General features: G+C 39.2%; 2 protein-coding genes across 3 annotated transcripts in view; both read left to right on the top strand.

Annotated features, from left to right (window-relative positions):
* Nucleotides 1–4,994, top strand: part of LOC137609136 (ornithine decarboxylase-like) — a 35,160-nt gene extending 30,166 nt beyond the window's left edge. For both annotated transcript variants that reach the window (XM_068335930.1, XM_068335929.1), the window contains 3 exons: nucleotides 1,635–1,797; nucleotides 2,174–2,292; nucleotides 2,730–4,994. In XM_068335930.1, the coding sequence (XP_068192031.1) occupies nucleotides 1,635–1,797; nucleotides 2,174–2,292; nucleotides 2,730–2,981 (534 nt within the window). In that variant the 3' untranslated portion in view covers nucleotides 2,982–4,994. The remainder of the gene's footprint in view (nucleotides 1–1,634; nucleotides 1,798–2,173; nucleotides 2,293–2,729) is intronic.
* A 1,849-nt stretch (nucleotides 4,995–6,843) lies between these two features.
* The window catches only part of tanc2a (tetratricopeptide repeat, ankyrin repeat and coiled-coil containing 2a), a 40,021-nt gene continuing 28,146 nt past the window's right edge, over nucleotides 6,844–18,718 (top strand). Inside the window, exons 1-3 of the mRNA XM_068336222.1 lie at nucleotides 6,844–7,086; nucleotides 18,145–18,204; nucleotides 18,358–18,465. Of these exons, the coding sequence (XP_068192323.1) occupies nucleotides 18,147–18,204; nucleotides 18,358–18,465 (166 nt within the window). The 5' untranslated portion in view covers nucleotides 6,844–7,086; nucleotides 18,145–18,146. The remainder of the gene's footprint in view (nucleotides 7,087–18,144; nucleotides 18,205–18,357; nucleotides 18,466–18,718) is intronic.

The raw sequence follows: 18,718 nt of genomic DNA, 5'->3' as shown, positions 1-18,718 counted from the left end.
TCTATATGTACTGGCATCTTTTGTAAGACACCTATTGAAGACACAGAGTAGACACAGGGCCCAGTCAACTGCATTGCATGTGCTTAACTCATAGTTGACAGGATAGCCAGACAGTGCTATGTGCTACTGTAGCCCCAAGCAAGCAATGCTAACTGTTGTTAGGGGTTACAGTAAAGGTTAAGGGGTTAGGTTAGGCGTTAGGGTTCAGGTTAGAGTTAGGTTAAGTAAGGTTTAGGAGTTGGGGTTAGGGATTAGGGTTAGGGGAACGGCAGTAGTTCAGTCCACTGGATGTTTGGAAGGTGAGCCTACATGCTAACCACTAGAGATCACAATCTCACATCTACACATCTGTCACATCTACAACCTTGTGGTTGTGACAAATCCATTGGTCGTGTATGTCCTTGGGCCAGGTGGAACAGCTACACTCCCTATATGCTTGCTGGATTACTTTTGTTATCCAGTGGGCCATTTTAGACTGAGACAATGTCTTGGGTCTACCCAGACACCTTTGCAATGAGGCATGGAGTATGTCAATAATATTGACCGCATGGACGAGATGTATAACACAGCTCTGTATGTGAGACCCTCTCGTTATGCCATCTCCCATCTGCCAGCAATTTAAAAATGTTGCCTCTTTGTCTGTCTGTCTCCCATTACTCCATCCAGTTAAATCCTTCAGTCTTCAAACACTTTAATGACAGTTCTGCACCGGTCCACCAGATACCCCTCATCTGACTTTTCCTCCTTTTCACCTGTTATGACTCTTTGCATCTGCAATTATGTGGGTACTCTGTTATTTCATTCCATCATCTGTAGATGTTTAGCTGCTTCCTTTGACAGATTGGGATGTACAGTATAACAGCCAGGCCATGTGACATCCGCTTGGGGCTGGTAGAAGTGGTGTCCTTTACTTCAGCCAAGCCCCCTGTGCAATATTTGGAAGTATGTAAGAAAAAGGGAGACAATTCATATTCAAGGCTTTGGGATCACTCAGATGATTGGTGTTTAATTAGAGAATTAGTTTAATTAGAGAAGCTACCTGAGTTACCTCTCTTTCATGAGCCATGGTGAATCGTCCAAGTAAAGCACATCCTGGGAATGAATCCCAATACTGTATATATGAAATATATAGCTTGGTGAAAAGATAATCTTGAGACATTAAAGAATGTCAAAGCTGTGTTTTTTTAATGTATGCACAATGACTACGTGGATTATGTTTCAGAGAAACAGATGGAAAAATGGGCGGCACAGTGGGTAGCGCTATTGTCGCACAGTAAGGCAGTTACTGGTTTGAGTCCCGCTCTGTGTGGAGTTTGCATGTTCTCCCCGTGTCTGCGTGGGTTCTCTCCAGGTTCTCCAGCTTCAGGTTAATTGGCTGGTCCCACATTGCCCGTAGGAGTGAGTATGCGCATGCATGTTTGTCTGTGTCTCTGTGTGGCTCTGCAGTAAACTGGCGCAGCGCCTGGAGTTTCCCCCGCCTCACCCTCAGTCAGCTGGGATAGGCTCCAGCTCCCCGAGACCCATCACAGTCAATGAAGTGTTTGAAAATGAATGAACATGGAAAGATGTATTACCTATATACAGTACCTGTATATACTATATACTTTTGAGTAATTGTGTTTTTTCCTTCCTAGTTTGCAGAGGACATTAATGCAGCCCTGGAGGAATTTTTCCCATCTGACGGTAGGGTGAAGGTTATAGCAGAACCAGGCCGATACTATGTGGAATCAGCCTTCACACTGGCAGTGAACATCATTGCTAAGAAAGTCATCACAGATAGTGAGGATGAACACAGAGGTAATGTTTAGGATCACATGAATGATCCATACCCAGTCTTGTACATAAACTGATCTTAATATAGAAGGACTACAATCTAGTATTGAGATACAAAGAATAGGTGATAACTATCACATAAAAAAACATAGAATATTTGATTCCCATCTTTCATAATTAGTCACCTACTTTTTGTTATATTTTTGTACCATTTCAGTTGCCATTGTAAAACCCAGATTCCCCAAACCTTCTAAGGCTTTGTAAAACAAAAAGTAAACAGGATGCATTGAATTGCTTGTCTTTTGACTGGTTTTATGCAAGTGCTTACTTAATATAAATTTAATGTTTTTTTGCAGTCTGAGTTTTAATAACTTTCATTCCTTCTGCTTTTTTCTTCCAGAGGGAGTAGAAACCCCCAACAAACTCATGGTGTACTACATTAATGATGGAGTGTACGGATCGCTTAATTGCTTATTAAATGATCCTACCCATACTGAGCTTGAAATACAACCCCATAGGGTAAGCATAGCTATACAAAGTTTTTTATACTAATTTTTACCTGACTTTCATGTCCACTTTTTATTGCATTTGTCTCCTTGGTTGACAAAGACTACTCTGTGGAATTTGGGTCATCTTTGTTGTAAATTGTTCTGTGTTCATTTGTGGGATAGTTCTTAATTATGGAGATAATTATAAGAAAAGTAAGTCATTGCTGACTGAGTGTGATCTCGACATGCTTACCATCAGCAGAATGTATTCTTGTCCCTTTTTTTATATTTCACATGAATTATTAGACATGGAATTATTCAATAAGGATATATTTACACGAGTCAATGAACTCTGGAATAAGACCCAATCTGATATCATTTTAAGTAACACTTAGACAAATAGATCATGAGGGAGCATGAGAAATAGTGTGATATGAATTTTATATTTACATTATTTGTGGTGCACAGGATGTGGACAGCTGTGAGCAGAGATACAGGACTGTTATCTGGGGTCCAACCTGCGACAGCACCGACAAAATAAGTGACAGTTCCTGTTTTCCAGAGATGAACATCGGAGACTGGTTTCTTATTGACAACATGGGTGCTTACTCTGTCAGTATAAGCAGTGGCTTTAATGGATTTGAAAGACCACATGTATATTCTGTAGTGACAGCCGAGACCTGGCACAGCTTAAACTATTCTGACAAACTTTTCTTTTAACCTATTGTGGTAACACTGTAAATAAGTTGAACATGGAGATGATACTGGAATCAAGCATCTCTCCATCTGCAATCCAGCAAATTGGGTTGTGTTGATGAAGCTGATGAATTAACAGCAGAATGTTAATTTACATGGTAACAGCATTAGTAACATTAACCACCATATTAACCATTTATGATCTTAATATTTCTTAATTAATAGTGAATCCTTTGCTAGAAAGAAAATGTAAAATTGCTGCAAAGAAATGTATTTGTTTTTTTAAATCATCCTTCATCTTCAATGTTTCTTTTTTTTCTAATAATATTATTTTTTATCATCTTTTTTTGGGCATGTTATAACAACAGACTTCACACCTTCATCTCATATGCAACATTGATACCAATCGAATTAATTGCATTGACGAGCTGAGATGTTGTGGGAGTCTTTGTCTTCTCTTCTAGTCGCTGTTGTTCTTTCTTTCCCTGTCCCTCCAAAATCCTGGTTTTCATTGTAGACATTACAAACCAGTTTGCATTTTTTACACTTACCTTTGTAAAAAAGATCAAATACATTATTAAAGTGCATCATAGATGTGCCTCTCAGGTGTGGGTATGAACTTCACCTCTGCCAAAAGAACTCATGATTTTTATGTGACTAGGGATATCTGAAAAGTACTTTGGGACAAATCCAGAAGATTGATCTTGATCAGGGGTCGGTAACCTGCGTCTCTAGATCCACATGCAGCTCTTTAGCGCAACCCTAGTGGCTCCCTGGAGCGCTTTAGAAAATGTTGTCGCTTTGTTGATTGTTTACAACACGTGAAAACATTCATGAAAAGCAAAGATCTGAACTGGAGGACACAGAGTGGCTGGAAAACTGCCCTTCATGGTGGATACAAGTCCCCTACACACACTCAATAAAAGTCTCCAGGAGCGGGAACACTGTTTTGTCATTGGAGCTCAAGCTGACTGTATTCACCAGGGATGTTCTACAGCGAAAATCTCTCACTTACCCTCCCTGAAAGAGTCCAGAGACACCCATCACCATCACACACTCCACAGGGATTATTTACAAGGAGCGATTGTTGATATGCAAGCTGTATTTGGAAGCAGATTTAATGAGTTTCTCAATGAAACAAAACATACATTATTATAATAATGAAAGTTAAACTTAAAGCTACGAATATGGTGCAACAAATTAGTAACTTTGTGTCATTCTTTCCAGGATGAGCTGCAGGGAAAATAAACATTTAATCATGAATGCTCATTATGTCTTTGTAGCCTACTTTGTCATTTTGATAGCAGGCTAATATGGCTAATTTACACATACATCTTCCCTTCATATAACGCTTTTAATTTTTTACAACATGGATTTCTTTGAACATTTTGGGTTTCTGACCCCTGACATTGATGATAAAATTCAGTTTTTAAATTATCTGAAGTAAAAATCAATAAATAAAGATATAGAACAAAAGGAAAGTTGATTGTTTCATTTTCTCAATAGTGTTTCTGTACTGAACCCTAATGGACAGAAAGTTGCACTTCTGTACCAAACAGTACAGAGGTGCAATTTACATCAATTTACTTTTTTTGCCAAGTAGATATCCTTATTAAATCGAATCTTGGGTTCCACAGTCAGCTGTATTGGTGCACAGTGAGGATGTTGGATTTTGTACTCACTCATGTCCCATGGAGTCTAGACAATGGCTGTTTGAAGAATAATGAGGTTGATGAACTGATGAATTCAGTATTCTTGAAAGAATGATGATGGCAAGGAAGAGTAAGATTAAAAACAAACAATAGCAAGAAGATAGACTATTCATGTACGTGTTGTTGTTGTTATACTGTATAAATACTGTATACTGAATAAATACTGTATGTACACCTAATGGAAACAGCTGAGAACTCATCTGACAGCCCCTGAGAATGATAGATCTTGATGAGTGAACTTTACCTGGAGATTCATTTGAACTGTATGATCCTGTGACAGATGCTATCAAATAAGAGTTACATACTAAACAGCTATGCTAGCGTCACCAACAATGTGAGATATGTCAAATAAACGGAGGGCTGGCTTGTAGTCATAATCTCTGTCTGACTATGCTTCTCAAACCTAAACCAGAGGATCTGTGGAAAATGGGTTGAGCTGCACATAAGTTTGCTTACAGATTGAAAGGAGTCACCAAACATTTTCATTGATGTATCGTCACCATTTACAGTGACTTTAGAGTTCGTTTTCATCATTCATTCATTCATGGGTTGTGGACTTTCTGGAACCTATCCCAGCCGACAGGGTTAAGAAGAGGGTACACTCTGGGCACAACACCAGTGCACCGCGGGGCCACATATAGGCAGACATATACGCACACGCACACACTGGAGACCGGCCAATTCGCCTTTTGTTTTTGGAGGTGGGAAGAAGCCGCAGAACCTGGAGAGAACCCACACAGACATGGGGAGAACATGCAAAGTCCGCACAGAGCAGGACTCGAACCTGGAACTGCCTTGCTGTAATTAAACTCAATAAAAGTTGTATTTAAGTTTTTAACACTATTTAAATTATTTCATTTTGTCCTTCAAATACTTTTCTCTGAACTTTAATTTTTAAGGATGATTGTGGTTGTTGAAGCCAGTTAGCCTGGCAGCACACCGAGAGTCAGTGATAAAATCATCTCCTTTCAGTATTTCAATAACTGCTGTGATCTGACCATCCCAATCAGGTCAACATAAGACCTCTATGGTAATTTAGCTTAAACCATATTCAGTTTGCTTTATGGAAACTAATTACTTTAAAATAAGCCATACTCATTGAATCGGCCTGGTTTGTTTGGTAAGCTTGCTTTATGAAATAAAAACTCTCCTGCTGTATATGAACTTCCGCTGCTCACTTGTCACAACACTGGCTGCATGAAAACTACTTTCCGTTTTATATCATCAAAGACAGTCATTTTTAAAATGCTCTTTGTCTGTCCGTTTGTCTGTTAGTTAACAGACAAATCGCCCGTGGAATGGCGAAAAAGTGGATTACACATGGATGAACGTGTGAAACCCAGAACCATCGCACTGGGCATATGTGTGGGCATACATGGCACACGGTATGGAGATGATCACCATATCCAGTTTATTGTTGGTGGACTGTGACCAATGCACATTGTGCCCCCCCCGCCCCATAGATTATCTGGATCCAGATATACATTATGAATTGAATATTGTTTTAGTACTGATAGAACTAAGTGTGGCTTTTTATTCATTTATGTATTTTTAAAGCATCATTGATATTATTTTCTAATTCTTGGACTTGTGCAAAAATCAAAAAGGCTGATCTCCCAATGCTGAACAGAGAAGAAACTGTATCGGTACCTGGATCCACATTGACATCCGATTTGACATCAGTTCTCATGCGTACACGTCTCTTTATCACATTACTCTGACAATTTTATGAAATATTGTGAACAAATCTTTCAACCAGTGCGACAAAAAAAAAAAAAGCCTCATTATTTCGTTCTTGACACTTCATGGACAACAGCGTTCTGTCTGAAAGGAAAGATAAAAAAAAGACTCACCAACATGAATTACAGGTATAACACACCTGCTGGTGGTTTAGAACGTTTCTTCAGTTTCTTCTCTAGTTTTCTCCACCGGGGGGGGGCCTCTCCTGTGGGGTGTGGGTGTTCTGTAACCACTAGATGTCCTCCTGCTCCCTCTGACTCCCCCACGATGACAGCTGCTGGCTCAATGGCGCCCTACTATTGTTTGTGGCGGACACACGCGCGCGCGTAATCACGCGGAGCCTGCTGGCCCCGCCCCTTCATGAATAATTCATGTCCTCCTGTCGAACCAAGGAGGCTCGCGCTACCTCAGCTCATCACTCAGGCTCTTGCCCACCGGAAGAAGGACGGCGGTGGTCATAATTTCACCGTTCGTCCATTGATGAAGGGACTCTAGCGTCTAGCTCATGAATGGGGGAGAGCGGGAATCCGCCTCACCCTCGACTACGTCGGTCTCTCCCGCGTAGTATCTTCATCACAACCGAGGGCTCCACGTCCACCCGACCGTGACCGACCTATTATCTGCCGGGCAGACGTTGGTGTCATCACCGCTGATCGGAGGGGAAATAAAAGCTGCAGGTAGGTTCGCCTTGGTTCCTCGACCACATGACCGCGTGGATCCGCATCGGTACCTGAATCCACGGGTGGGTACATTAATAAACGTGATCGGTACGTGCGTGTGCGTGAGTGGATCCTCTATCTGAACACAAGCAGATCAATAGTGTCGGAGATAACAACCACCAAATCTTGGTCGTTATGTAAAATCTATTTGCTGTTTTTCTGTTATTTTTCTAAACAGCACGTGCCCAGGTGTGTGATGGGCGCGAGGCAGCAGAGGAGTTCCTGCACCCTAAGGTGTTAAACAGGACGTGTTGAAATGCTGCTTCACCTCGTCTTGCTGAGATTGCAGTTGTAGTTTGATCACCCTGAATGCAGCAGACGGATGTTTAAGTGTAATTTAATGTGATTGGCAGAAAGTAGAGCCAATGCAGACTCAGTGAAATGCAGTATGGTGGTGATGAACCCATCACCTCTGCAGGATCTGTCATGTGTTTGTGGGCAGGAGCTCTACTTTTTTTTTTTTTTTGTAGACATTACATATTCCCAGTCTTTTACTGGGTTGTGCTTCTGTTGGAGCCAGCTGGTGGTTAACAGTTGTTTCTGGCCGGAAACAGAAATCCTTTGTGTGGAAATGACAGGATTATCTCTCACAATACAATATTAATCTGAATCATCTCGCTGGCCCTGAGTGTGTTGTCGGTCTGTTTACCCATTTGATAGATAAACTACCTGTCCGTCCGTCCATTCATCCATGGCTACCATGTCAGATTATACCACACCACACTTTATTTCACTGTGATTCCTCTAATAATTTTTACTGACATCACCAGAAATGAGTGACAACAAGTCCTTCATTGCAGTGGAATCATGAAACTGTTATTAAAGCAGAACTGCAATTAATAATAATCCCTTTGGAAATAAATTCATTGAATAAGAAAGTTGAACACTCCTTGTTTGAAAAGAGATCATGAGGAACACAGAAATGGGATCAATTTTAAAAAGAAAAAAAGCCATTGCGATATATAAATAACTTAATCAAACAGTACCTTCCGGAACAACATGTATTAAAATTATGAATCAAATTATCATAACAGCATTCTTGACTTATTTTTTTAATAATAAACAAAATGATAATTAGTAATGATCGTGTAACTATAACATGTTGGTAAGTAAAGCATGTTTGCACAGGGACAGGAAGTATTGCATCCTTTCTGCAAAAGCAGGATCTATGTTAAAGTCAACTGACATTATACTGACAGAGAACGTGGATATTACTCCAAGGAGGGAAATTATCAGAATGGACTTTTATATTTTAATGGAACCTCCAGGATTTCTCAGTACAGTATAGTGTGAACATAAAACACACAAGAGCGGCATCATGTTGTTCTATGGGGGAGGAGCGCTCATCAATGCTCACTTGTTTTCTGCATACCTCTCTATCGGTGATGCATCAAACTAAGTGTCCACTAATGCATCTATTGTAGCTACTTACTTATCCTTAATGAATCAATACGGATTTAAATTCTGTCATTTATTACATACAAGGGTCTAAAAAAAGATAAGGAGAACAAACAACACTTGAATAACAATGTTGGACAAGGACCTAAAAGAAGTAGGACTAATAAGACCGATAAATCCCTACTTTATTACTCCTCCATTAAGTCAGACAATTTCAAAACTCATCCCATATTTTTAAAAACCCAAATCCATCCAGCTGTTTCAAAAAGTAAAAATCTATCTATCTATCTATCTATCTATCTATCTATCTATCTATCTATCTATCTATCTATCTATCTATCTATCTATCTATCTATCTATCTATCTATCTATCTATCCATCCATCCATCCATCCATCCATCCATCCATCCATCCATCCATCCATCCATCCATCCATCCATCCATCCATCCATCCATCCATCCATCCATCCATCCATCCATCCATCCATCCATCCATCCATCCATCCATCCATCCGTCTATCTACTATAAATAATTAACTGTAAGTAATAATATTAGCTTTAGAACATGACTGGCTCTGTTATTCAGCCCCGTAACTGGATGTCCTGACAAATAACAGTTGTCTGTAAGGTAAGCCTTCACATTTATGTGTTTTTTTCGTCTTTTGATTCCTCTTAAGTTGTCTTCAGCCTCTCTCTGGCTTCTTTTGCTAGACAGTAACTGTGCAGATGGATGTAATCCAGCGATAATCTACCTAGCCCCGTGGTGCATCGTCTGGCTCCGCTTACTGCTCTGATTAAAAGCCCCCCACCACGTTAATTGTTAGTTTTATTAGATCGGTCACCCGTAATCACTAGTACTAATTAAAGGAAGACAAGACTTAAATGTCATGGCAGTGCAGAAAGACAATGATTGTCGAATCTAGTGTTTTAACACTCACACAGAATGCTTTGTATCATCTGTATAAACACATTCAATATTTTTCCATGAGTTTGAACAATGAATGCACAGCCTTATTTACTAGAAATAAGTGATGGAATAGAATTTTTAGCACAACTAATAGAAAATAATGCATATAACACATCTCAGCCACTTATCCTACCACGAAAAAACCTCCCTGGTAATTGTGTAGCATGATTTAATGCTCTCATGTACTGTTTTTTCCATAGGATCTTAATGAAACTAGAATGTGTATTACTGCTGATTCTGATTATCCTTTCATGGAGTTGTATGTGGAAATCAATTTTAATCATCCTATTCAACATTTTGCAGTCTAATTTTCCAGTTTCCATGCAGTGATGTTAAAGACCTAAAATTCATGACGAGATAAAGCCGACTCAAAAATTGCTGGGCTGTTGAAGCAGTGTGAAGTGTCATCTCACTCGAAGGTTTCGCCTGCAACTCAACTTGTCAAGTTGCCCGTCAGCAGTTCTGATCCCCAAAAATTCTTCTCTCTTATGCATTGAGGAAATAAACAAATAGCACGTAGTGTTTTAATAATCCCCTATTTTTGTAAACAAATAGCATGTAGTGTTACAATAAGTGACAGTTCTGCTAACATTTCCCCATACCAACATAGTTCTATCATCACATGTAACCCAATGAAGTGCATTTGTTAGCAAAAAGATTTCATTTAGATACTCATATGTTGGCCTGAACCAGTATTGGTCTTAACTAACTAACTAGCAAAGGCTTAAACTAGTTGGTAAACTGACTGACACATGATGCCAACTCAAGATGTTTCAATGATATTATTTATTCCAATTTGGAGTTCTCAGTTTGACTCAATTGAATGCAGAAATCTTAGGTTTTGATATCACCTGTGCAATGTTCTCAGTGTGCGCCCTTGCGTCTTTGATGCGCATTTTTTGACAGGGACACATGATCATCAGAAAACGTGCATCCCTGCTGACGAAACTTTAAATATTTACAATTTTAAAAAAATTAATGCTACCTTTTTCCACGATATAAAATTAGGAAAAAAGGCACTTCCGTTTAACAAAAATTGTAACAATTTATCTATTTCTACACTTAAATTTTGAACCCAGAAATAACCATCATGTGTGATCTGGCGTGTGTTTTGTTGTCACGAGACTCACCAGAGACTCATCCAGCAAAAATCCCAACATTTGTACCGCAATGGACGCGATTGTTTCCATGGCTGAGGCAGGTTAAATGTCAACATCCAAGACAAAATAATGTGGGTGCAGCTTACAAAAAATTTGTGTGGAGAAGGCTTTTTCAGCTTGGTGCAGTATCCACAGGAGAATCTATGAATTAAAGGCAAAGAATCAAAAGAAAAGAATAGAATTGAAAACTATTGCTGTATTACATCTTTCTTTATTTCTAAAACTTTTTTTTTAACGAATGACTCTCAGGCTTCAACATTTTGATAAAAATAATGTATAATTCTTTTTTTCTTTTACTTAAACATGATGTCGTTATTAATAAAATAATTTAAATTAACAGTTTGTTAGTTTTTATATTGTACCATTGGAAAAACTCAAGGATTATGCATACGGTATAAACCTTACCGTATGCAAGGATTATGCATCCCAAAAGTAATAAACATCACATTCATTACTTTTGGGATGCATAAACGTCATGTTGGGATGCACAATTTTTTTAGAAGCGCATTTTGATGCACTACTTTCTTGAGGTAAATTGAGCTTTGCCTGTGTCCAACACACTGCTGGGACTAGATGACACCGACCTACAATAAAACTTAACACTGTTCCAGCCATGCAAACCTAGAAACCCTTCCTCCACAGACCTAGAAACATGGTCTTCATGGCGAAGGATAAAATATAGTGAAAGTTCAAAACGTGGAGGCTTTTACCTGCCAATCAAATTCAAGATGCTGTAAGGGATGAGAGTATCCTAAAACATGTCTTCTTTACTATGAAAGAAGAGCACTAAGCAACATTTGAAGGTGCTCATTTGAGGACCTGATCAAAATATTATTCATACCTCTTATTATGAGAATATCTGCTGTAGTCCACCTTCATTGTGTAGCAGTGTGTGAACGTTTGGATGGTCAAATGGTCCATCCTGTGTTATTCTGTTGGCGCATTGGGACATTTCACTAATCAGTTAATGTCAGAATGCTGTGCTAAATCAGTAAATGCACACGGTGTTCGTCTCATATGTCCAGCTGGAGGGTTTACTGTAGGTAATATGATCTTCTATTTGAATTCTGCTTTAACCATCTTCAAAGCTGTGAACAGATGGGTTGCTTTATGAAATAGTTTTCAATGAAAAGGTTATATAAAACATTAAAATGAATACAATACAAAAAACAGAACAATTTGGTATGAACATAATAGACGTTTGTTGATATGTTACTTGTTTGCAACTTCATGTTCTGTACTTTACAAAAATCTGTGAAACAAACCAGATGTGGATTAAGTGAACCACCAAGTCACCGCAGGCGGAGCATCTACAAACAACTTTCCGTGCTGCTTTCTGGAGGTATTCATTAGTTTAGGATTCAGGATGTATTAAGTCTGCCTGTGTTATCTGTTGATTCCACAAAAACTGAAAGGACAGTTTGTCATGAAACTTTGGAGGGCCGACCGTGTGCCAAGGAAGGAAGGAAGGAAGTGGGCAGTGGAGGCAAGACTTCACCACTTGTGTCCTTTAGAATGAACTACTGTACTTGCTCGAGGGGTTGGGTGATGACTGTGTGTGTGTTATGATGACTCGTGCATTTTGGAGCTCGATCCAGATAAGGAGGCAGATTGGAACATTTTTGCTATTTTGTAACAAACATTGCAGGATTTAGCCTTTGAGTGGATAAAGAAGCCATTGCACTGTAAAGTGGAGCTGTATCAATGGTAAAACCCATAATGTTTATTTTATTCACTTTAACACTGCAACATTGAGAGGGCAGCTACATGGAAAGCATGTCCTTTTTGAATTTGAATTAATTTAATTAAAAGGCACCAGTGGGCGTGAATGGAGGTGTGTGCTCTCCTGGGTATCGACGAGTTGATCGTCTTGTGTCAGTTCTGTTTCAGTTACATATGTGTGACATAAGCAATGAGTAAACCAACAGCAAAACAACGAGCCAGGTACAACCTATACACTGCATGGGGGGACATTTTTGAAGACATACCTGATAAAATCTGTACCAGGAATGTTGTGGTTTCTCAATGGCAACTTTCAAATGTCCAGACCTTTGATTAACCTTTCCTGATAATGTCCTCACTAGATTCTGCCTTTAGCAGTGCAGCTAGACACAAGCAATACAGTTGGTAAAATATATTTAAAAGATTCTGCCTTTAGCAGTGCAGCTAGACACAAGCAATACGGTTGGTAAAATATATTTAAAAGATTCTGCATTTAGCAAAAGCAATTCAAATGACTATAATAGATGAAAAATTACTTTTGTGTGCTTTTCCAAAAAAAATGGTTGCTATAATGTCCCTATTTAGGACGTCAAGAAAAAAAATGGAAAAAAAAAACAATGTTAGAGAGGAAAGATATAACATAGTGTTGTTCTTCAGAATAGTGAACAGGACTTTGTAAGGATTATCCTTACAAAGTCCTGCCAGACATTTTGCTTTTTAATTTTTTTTTTTTTTTGTCATTTGTTTGTTGTTGTTTTACCCTTTTGGGCATAAAAGTCTGTTGGAATCACATTTTAATCCCTGTTACCATAAATTTTGGTCAAAATATTTCCCTTGTGTTCACGGCAAGCATTAAGTAAAGGTTTCAAGTGAGCATATTAAAATCAAGGCAGTCAGTTTAAGCCTTTGAGGAGTGTTGAGTGGTGAGGACTCAAGACTATTTGGAAGTCAGAAAGTCAAAATTAATTGAACAATGAATAACTCTAGGAATAAATCCCAAAATATTTTAACTGATTATATTTTCTTTTTCTTATTTTTGTATTTTGTTAATTGAAACAATATTTCATAGAGTTTTCCTGAAATCTTAAAAAGCTGCACTCTTTCATAATGAATAGAGAGCACCTGTACTGCTCCTGCTGTGCTCCTTTCACCTCCTCTCTCCTCACTGCTGGACCAGCCGACCTTCTGTCTCATGACGGCCCACAACCATCACTAATAGTGAGAAGCCAATGGCTGTTTGTATCATGTGAACGATCATCTGTTCCATAAATCATCAGGAACGAATCGGGGCAACGGTCTCTGGGTCAAACTCGTAGTTACTCGGCACAGATGTTGCTCATCACGTCTCACGGTGACCTACTGTTGGTAGGAGCTTTCTTTACTGTCCTGAAACCAAATGTTACACGGGATACACTCATCTCCAGCAGCTTCACAACCAAGGCATGCTGGGAAATCAACAGGGTTTGCATTGAGTCATGGGCCCATTTCCCCCATCACCTCAGAGGGAATTCCACTTCCATTACACACACTAACCCACATCCACTCACACAGCACAGGGCTGTTTTTGTTTGTTAGGTATTAGCAATTGCTGAACACCCAAACACCCCCTCCCCCCCCAACAACACCACTAAATACACACACACACACACACACACACACACACACACACACACACACACACACACACACACACACACACACACACACACACACACACACACACACACACACTACTGTTATCTCTCTTCCCCAGAGAAGCCAATCCTGACTTCCTGTAAAGGTTCAGGACTCCCTCCAACATGTTCACATACAGGAAGGAAGTGTGTATGTCAAAAAGAGTTCCTGTACACAAACAAAGAGTGAACTGATATACTCACCTTTAACACATTTTTTTTTCTTGCTGTAAAGCTTTTTCACTTTTATGCTCCAAGACTTTTGAGGCCGTCTCTCAGTGGCGGCCCCCAGTGGCCAAAAGTAGTAACGTCAATGGACTTTACAGCTGAGAAAGACCTGCAGTGAGGAGAGGAGAGAAAATGAAAGTTTGTTGGCAAATCTTTCATCATTTAACTCTATGACTTCTCCAGTCTATGTTACAAAGTACCCATTTTATACCAGAATGAAAAAAAAAATACTTGCATATGTCTTTGTTGTAAAGTAATCAGGCAAAAATACTAATCGATATTTGACGATTAACAATTGATGATTAGTTGATTAAACAAAGATGTTGATATATTTCAATTTGTGCTGTTCATTTTGTAGACATTGACAGCAGTCGCCTGATTATTTATGTCCAAAGTAAAAACCCGTAGTAGGACGTCAGACGGTCATTTATGTGTGACAATCTTATCTCAAGTCTGCTGGTTGTTTTTTGCACGTTTACTTCAGAATAATGACAGTTTATTATACCACATATACTTTTTCTAGTGCCAGACTAAGTACACAGATGCTGCTTTACTGAAGGACAGCATCTGCTGGGATTCTTCTCGCATGGATTCGCTTTGGAAGACCCGTTCAAATCAGCAAAGATTTTCAAACGTGGCTTCTGAACGTAAACTTTCAATTTTAATATGGCCAGGTGTTGATTGTGTTGTAGTCAGAGAATACAAAGGGAATGAACAGACCTTTTACAGCTTTTTATTTATTTATTACAATAAAGAAATAAATCAGTGGCATGACGGTTTGCAGTGGATGGTCATGTTAATACATTAGGATGAAAAACCTCCCCGTTTGTGTGCTTAAGACAAAAAAAGTTAAAGGAGGTCAGATGGAGCACTAACTGACAACAGATGGTGTGTTTGCGTGTGTGTGTGTGAGAGAGAGAGAGAGAGAGAGAGAGAAACACTCGCGTCAATGAGTTTCCATCAGCTTAGTGCTGAATCATATTTACTGGCAGCCATGAATGAATCAGTTCTGCTTCATTTATTTCACACGTTTCAAAATTTTTATCACTCCAGTATATAAATTCAGGTAAGGATACACTAATGTGTCTGTCTGTCCACAATCTGTTCCTTTTATTATTCAGATATTATATTAATTTTATTTACTGTATAAATAAGTCTTTTTTTTTCACTTTTTATGAAGTATTTGACTTTCACTGTGAAGTCATTGTCTCCATGCACATGTCCTAAACAATATCCGCTACGCTAGGTTCCCTCAAACAATGGAAGATATGCCGCACCTCAGTGGATGTGTTGATGACTCACATATTTACATAACTGTTAGTTGAATTATGTTATTAATATATTATATGGTTATCATGAAGACATGATTGACCTACTGTCACATGAATGTTTCATAGAATATGACTGCAGGTCATTAAAATGTATTCACAAAAAAAGTAGTCAAAACCATCAGAAAAACTCAACAATCATGAAAAACCAGGCAACGGATAAAAAGATAAATAAAGAAACACAACAAATACACACACTATGATATACAGGAAGTTTAAAGTGTAGAGAATGAATATTGGACTAACGCCTGTCATGCGAATGCATTTCCTTCTGACATGCTACAAACAACAATCGGTAAAAATAGCTAATATTTGAAGCTGCAATATTAAAGTACTGTTTTTATGACGCATTCAGTTGCCCTAAAATGGACAAATGGAATATGTAAACCAATGCTTTAGAATAGCCTGTTGGGGAAAAAAAGCAAGAATATGAGTTGAACTACTCCAAAACAATTATTTATGTGTAATACAGCCCCACCCCACCCCCACCCCCAACACACAGGAGTCCTGCTCTAGTTTCTCAGCCTCTGTCTAATTTGTCTTCAATGCATTTGCATAAAAGCCAACATTTTTCTTGTACTGTCATGTTAATGCATGGGCTGCTGCTCGTTTGTGTGTGTGTGTGTGTGTGTGTGTGTGTGTGTGTGTGTCTGGATTCTACTTCGGTTTGTCGACTCAATCCTATCATTACTGCTCCACTGCCGTCAGCACACTGACACACATTCCAGATGGAAGCTAGTCTGAGTTAGCCTCCGCCAACTAGAAACTCCTGTCAGGAGGTTATGAGGTTTATTCCTATCTGGTTGCAGAGACACCAGGAATAAATGTCTGTTCAATGTATTTTTACATGGAACAGTTTTAAGATTTTTGTCCCTACGAACCCATCCAAGCTGCGGTATTCTAACAGCCCAACAGGTAGTAACACAATTATTAGACATAAATTTACATGTCATGCATTTGTCTTTACTAGTAAATCACTAGACTATTTTTGTGCGTCCACTTTAGGAGTTCTGATCAGCTGTAGTGGGAGGTCTCGTGAATATAGTTGCAACTATAGTTGCAACTTATGCAACTATGGTGAAAGAACATTGACTTTATATTTAATTTTACGTTTATCTAATGTTCGTTCATGACTCTCTGAGAGATGACACATGTGGGGTCAAGACGGGGTCAAGCATGGCTCATTGATATTACATCAAAAATGTAAAAACATTTCTAATTTTGCTTCCAGTAGAAGTGTACCTTTCAGGATATGACCTGTGGAACACATGTCTGTGTATTCACAGAATTGAATTGGAAACATTGATTTCATGTATATTTCATGTATATTAGCAGAATTCCTCTTACATATTTATAGGAGGGTGGTGCCTTTGGAACACTGGACAACTGAAGGAGTTTTCAAAGGACCTGATATTCCTCCTGTGGACAGTGACACAAAAGTGGTAGATTTCTCCATAGTGAAATGTAATCACCAGGGGAAATAGGACGATAGGGAGAGAGAAATGAAGAAAACAGCAGAGGAGAGAACGCTCTGTAACTCAGTGATCATCAACCTGTTGATATCATACCTGTAATAAATGTAACTGTTTGAGGGAATGTTTCGGGCAGTAAAGAACAGAAGCAGAGACCCAGACATGAGGATAACAGTTTGAAACCATTTCAGAACAACGACATGAAAGGGTAGAAATAGGACCTGTGTTAACAGGAGCTAAATAATTACGTATGATTTGAAACATTTGATTCCTTCAGTCTGTGGATCTTCAGGAGTCGGGTGTTATGCTGCTGTTATCGCAGATGGCCAACAGGAGGCGACAGAGGTCACTGGTTCCTAATGCTCCTTAAATCACCGATCTACATCTGTGACGCAACTATTTTGGGCACAACATGAAATCAGAATTTAAAAAAAAAAAAAATTCCACATTGAATTGCCGCTGTTTGCAAAATATTTCTTTGCGCTCTATGATGAGATGACTGAAATGCTATGATTCTAACACTACTAAATCACTTACAGCTACATTTGGTTTGAATTTCATATTTAAGCCAGCAATAATTCCACCGAAACTGATCAATTTCACCACTTTAACAGTAGCTCTAACCAGGCTTATACATGTATGAACGTTAACAAATAATTTGAATGAATTATTTAGTTCAGATTGCAACCCATGAAGTCATGTCTCTCACAAACATACCTAACCCAGAGATCTCAAGTGAAAATAGACTACTCCACTGTTGGCCTCTAACAATCCAAGTCCAAACTAACTTAAGGCGCGACTGTAGGACTGTTATAACCTGTAGGACTTGATAACAACTATCGATAACAGTCTACTGTACAAGATGTCTGACTCCAGGATATAAAAAAAACTCCAGCAAATTCAGGAGGATGTTAAGGATGCAAACAGCATCATGATCACCATGGTAACCATCTATGCACATCCAATATAATTGATAGATAGCAGGAAATAATTTTATTTTTTCACTGACACTCTCTCTCTCTGTTTGTGTGTGCGTGTTTGTGTGTGTGTGTGTGTGCGTGTGAGCAGTCATGTTCCGAAATAGCCTGAAGATGCTTCTGGGAGGCAAAAACCGCAAGAACAGCAGTGGTGAGTATCTGTGTGTTACGTCACCGTTGGTTTAGTGTCCCCTCTGTCTGACCGATGCTAAACAATCAGACGTCTCATATAAGTTGTGATGATTGCGTTCAGTGACGCCCGTCAGTCTCCACACTTTATCACGCTGTGCTTGTGTTTGACCAGGCGGCAGGAGCAGAGAGTCGGGAGCGTCGGACAGCAGGATGATAGATGGATTCACCCGTTCCCTTCCATCATCGCCCCTCCTCAACCTCCGGCAGGTCAAAAGGGCTGGTAGGTGTTGCTTTCTACCTGTCTGTCTATTTAAAGCAGTAAATACGTCAAAGGCAATCTGTCACAATCCCACTAGATGAACACACATTCCCGGAACACAGAGGAGACACACACTCCTCACACATAGAGAGAAACAGATGGCTGTCTACCGCCAGCAGCTACAAAACATGAGCAAACAATGGTGACTGTGTGGCACCATGTTTTGTGATGGGGAGCAGTCTGACCACAGAGGGTATCTGATTGGATCGCTGGC

Source organism: Antennarius striatus, chromosome 16 (genome assembly GCF_040054535.1).
Source record: "Antennarius striatus isolate MH-2024 chromosome 16, ASM4005453v1, whole genome shotgun sequence".
Lineage (NCBI taxonomy): Eukaryota > Metazoa > Chordata > Actinopteri > Lophiiformes > Antennariidae > Antennarius > Antennarius striatus.
The sequence above is the reverse complement of the archived record's forward strand: the minus strand, read 5'-3'. Positions and strand labels throughout refer to the sequence as shown.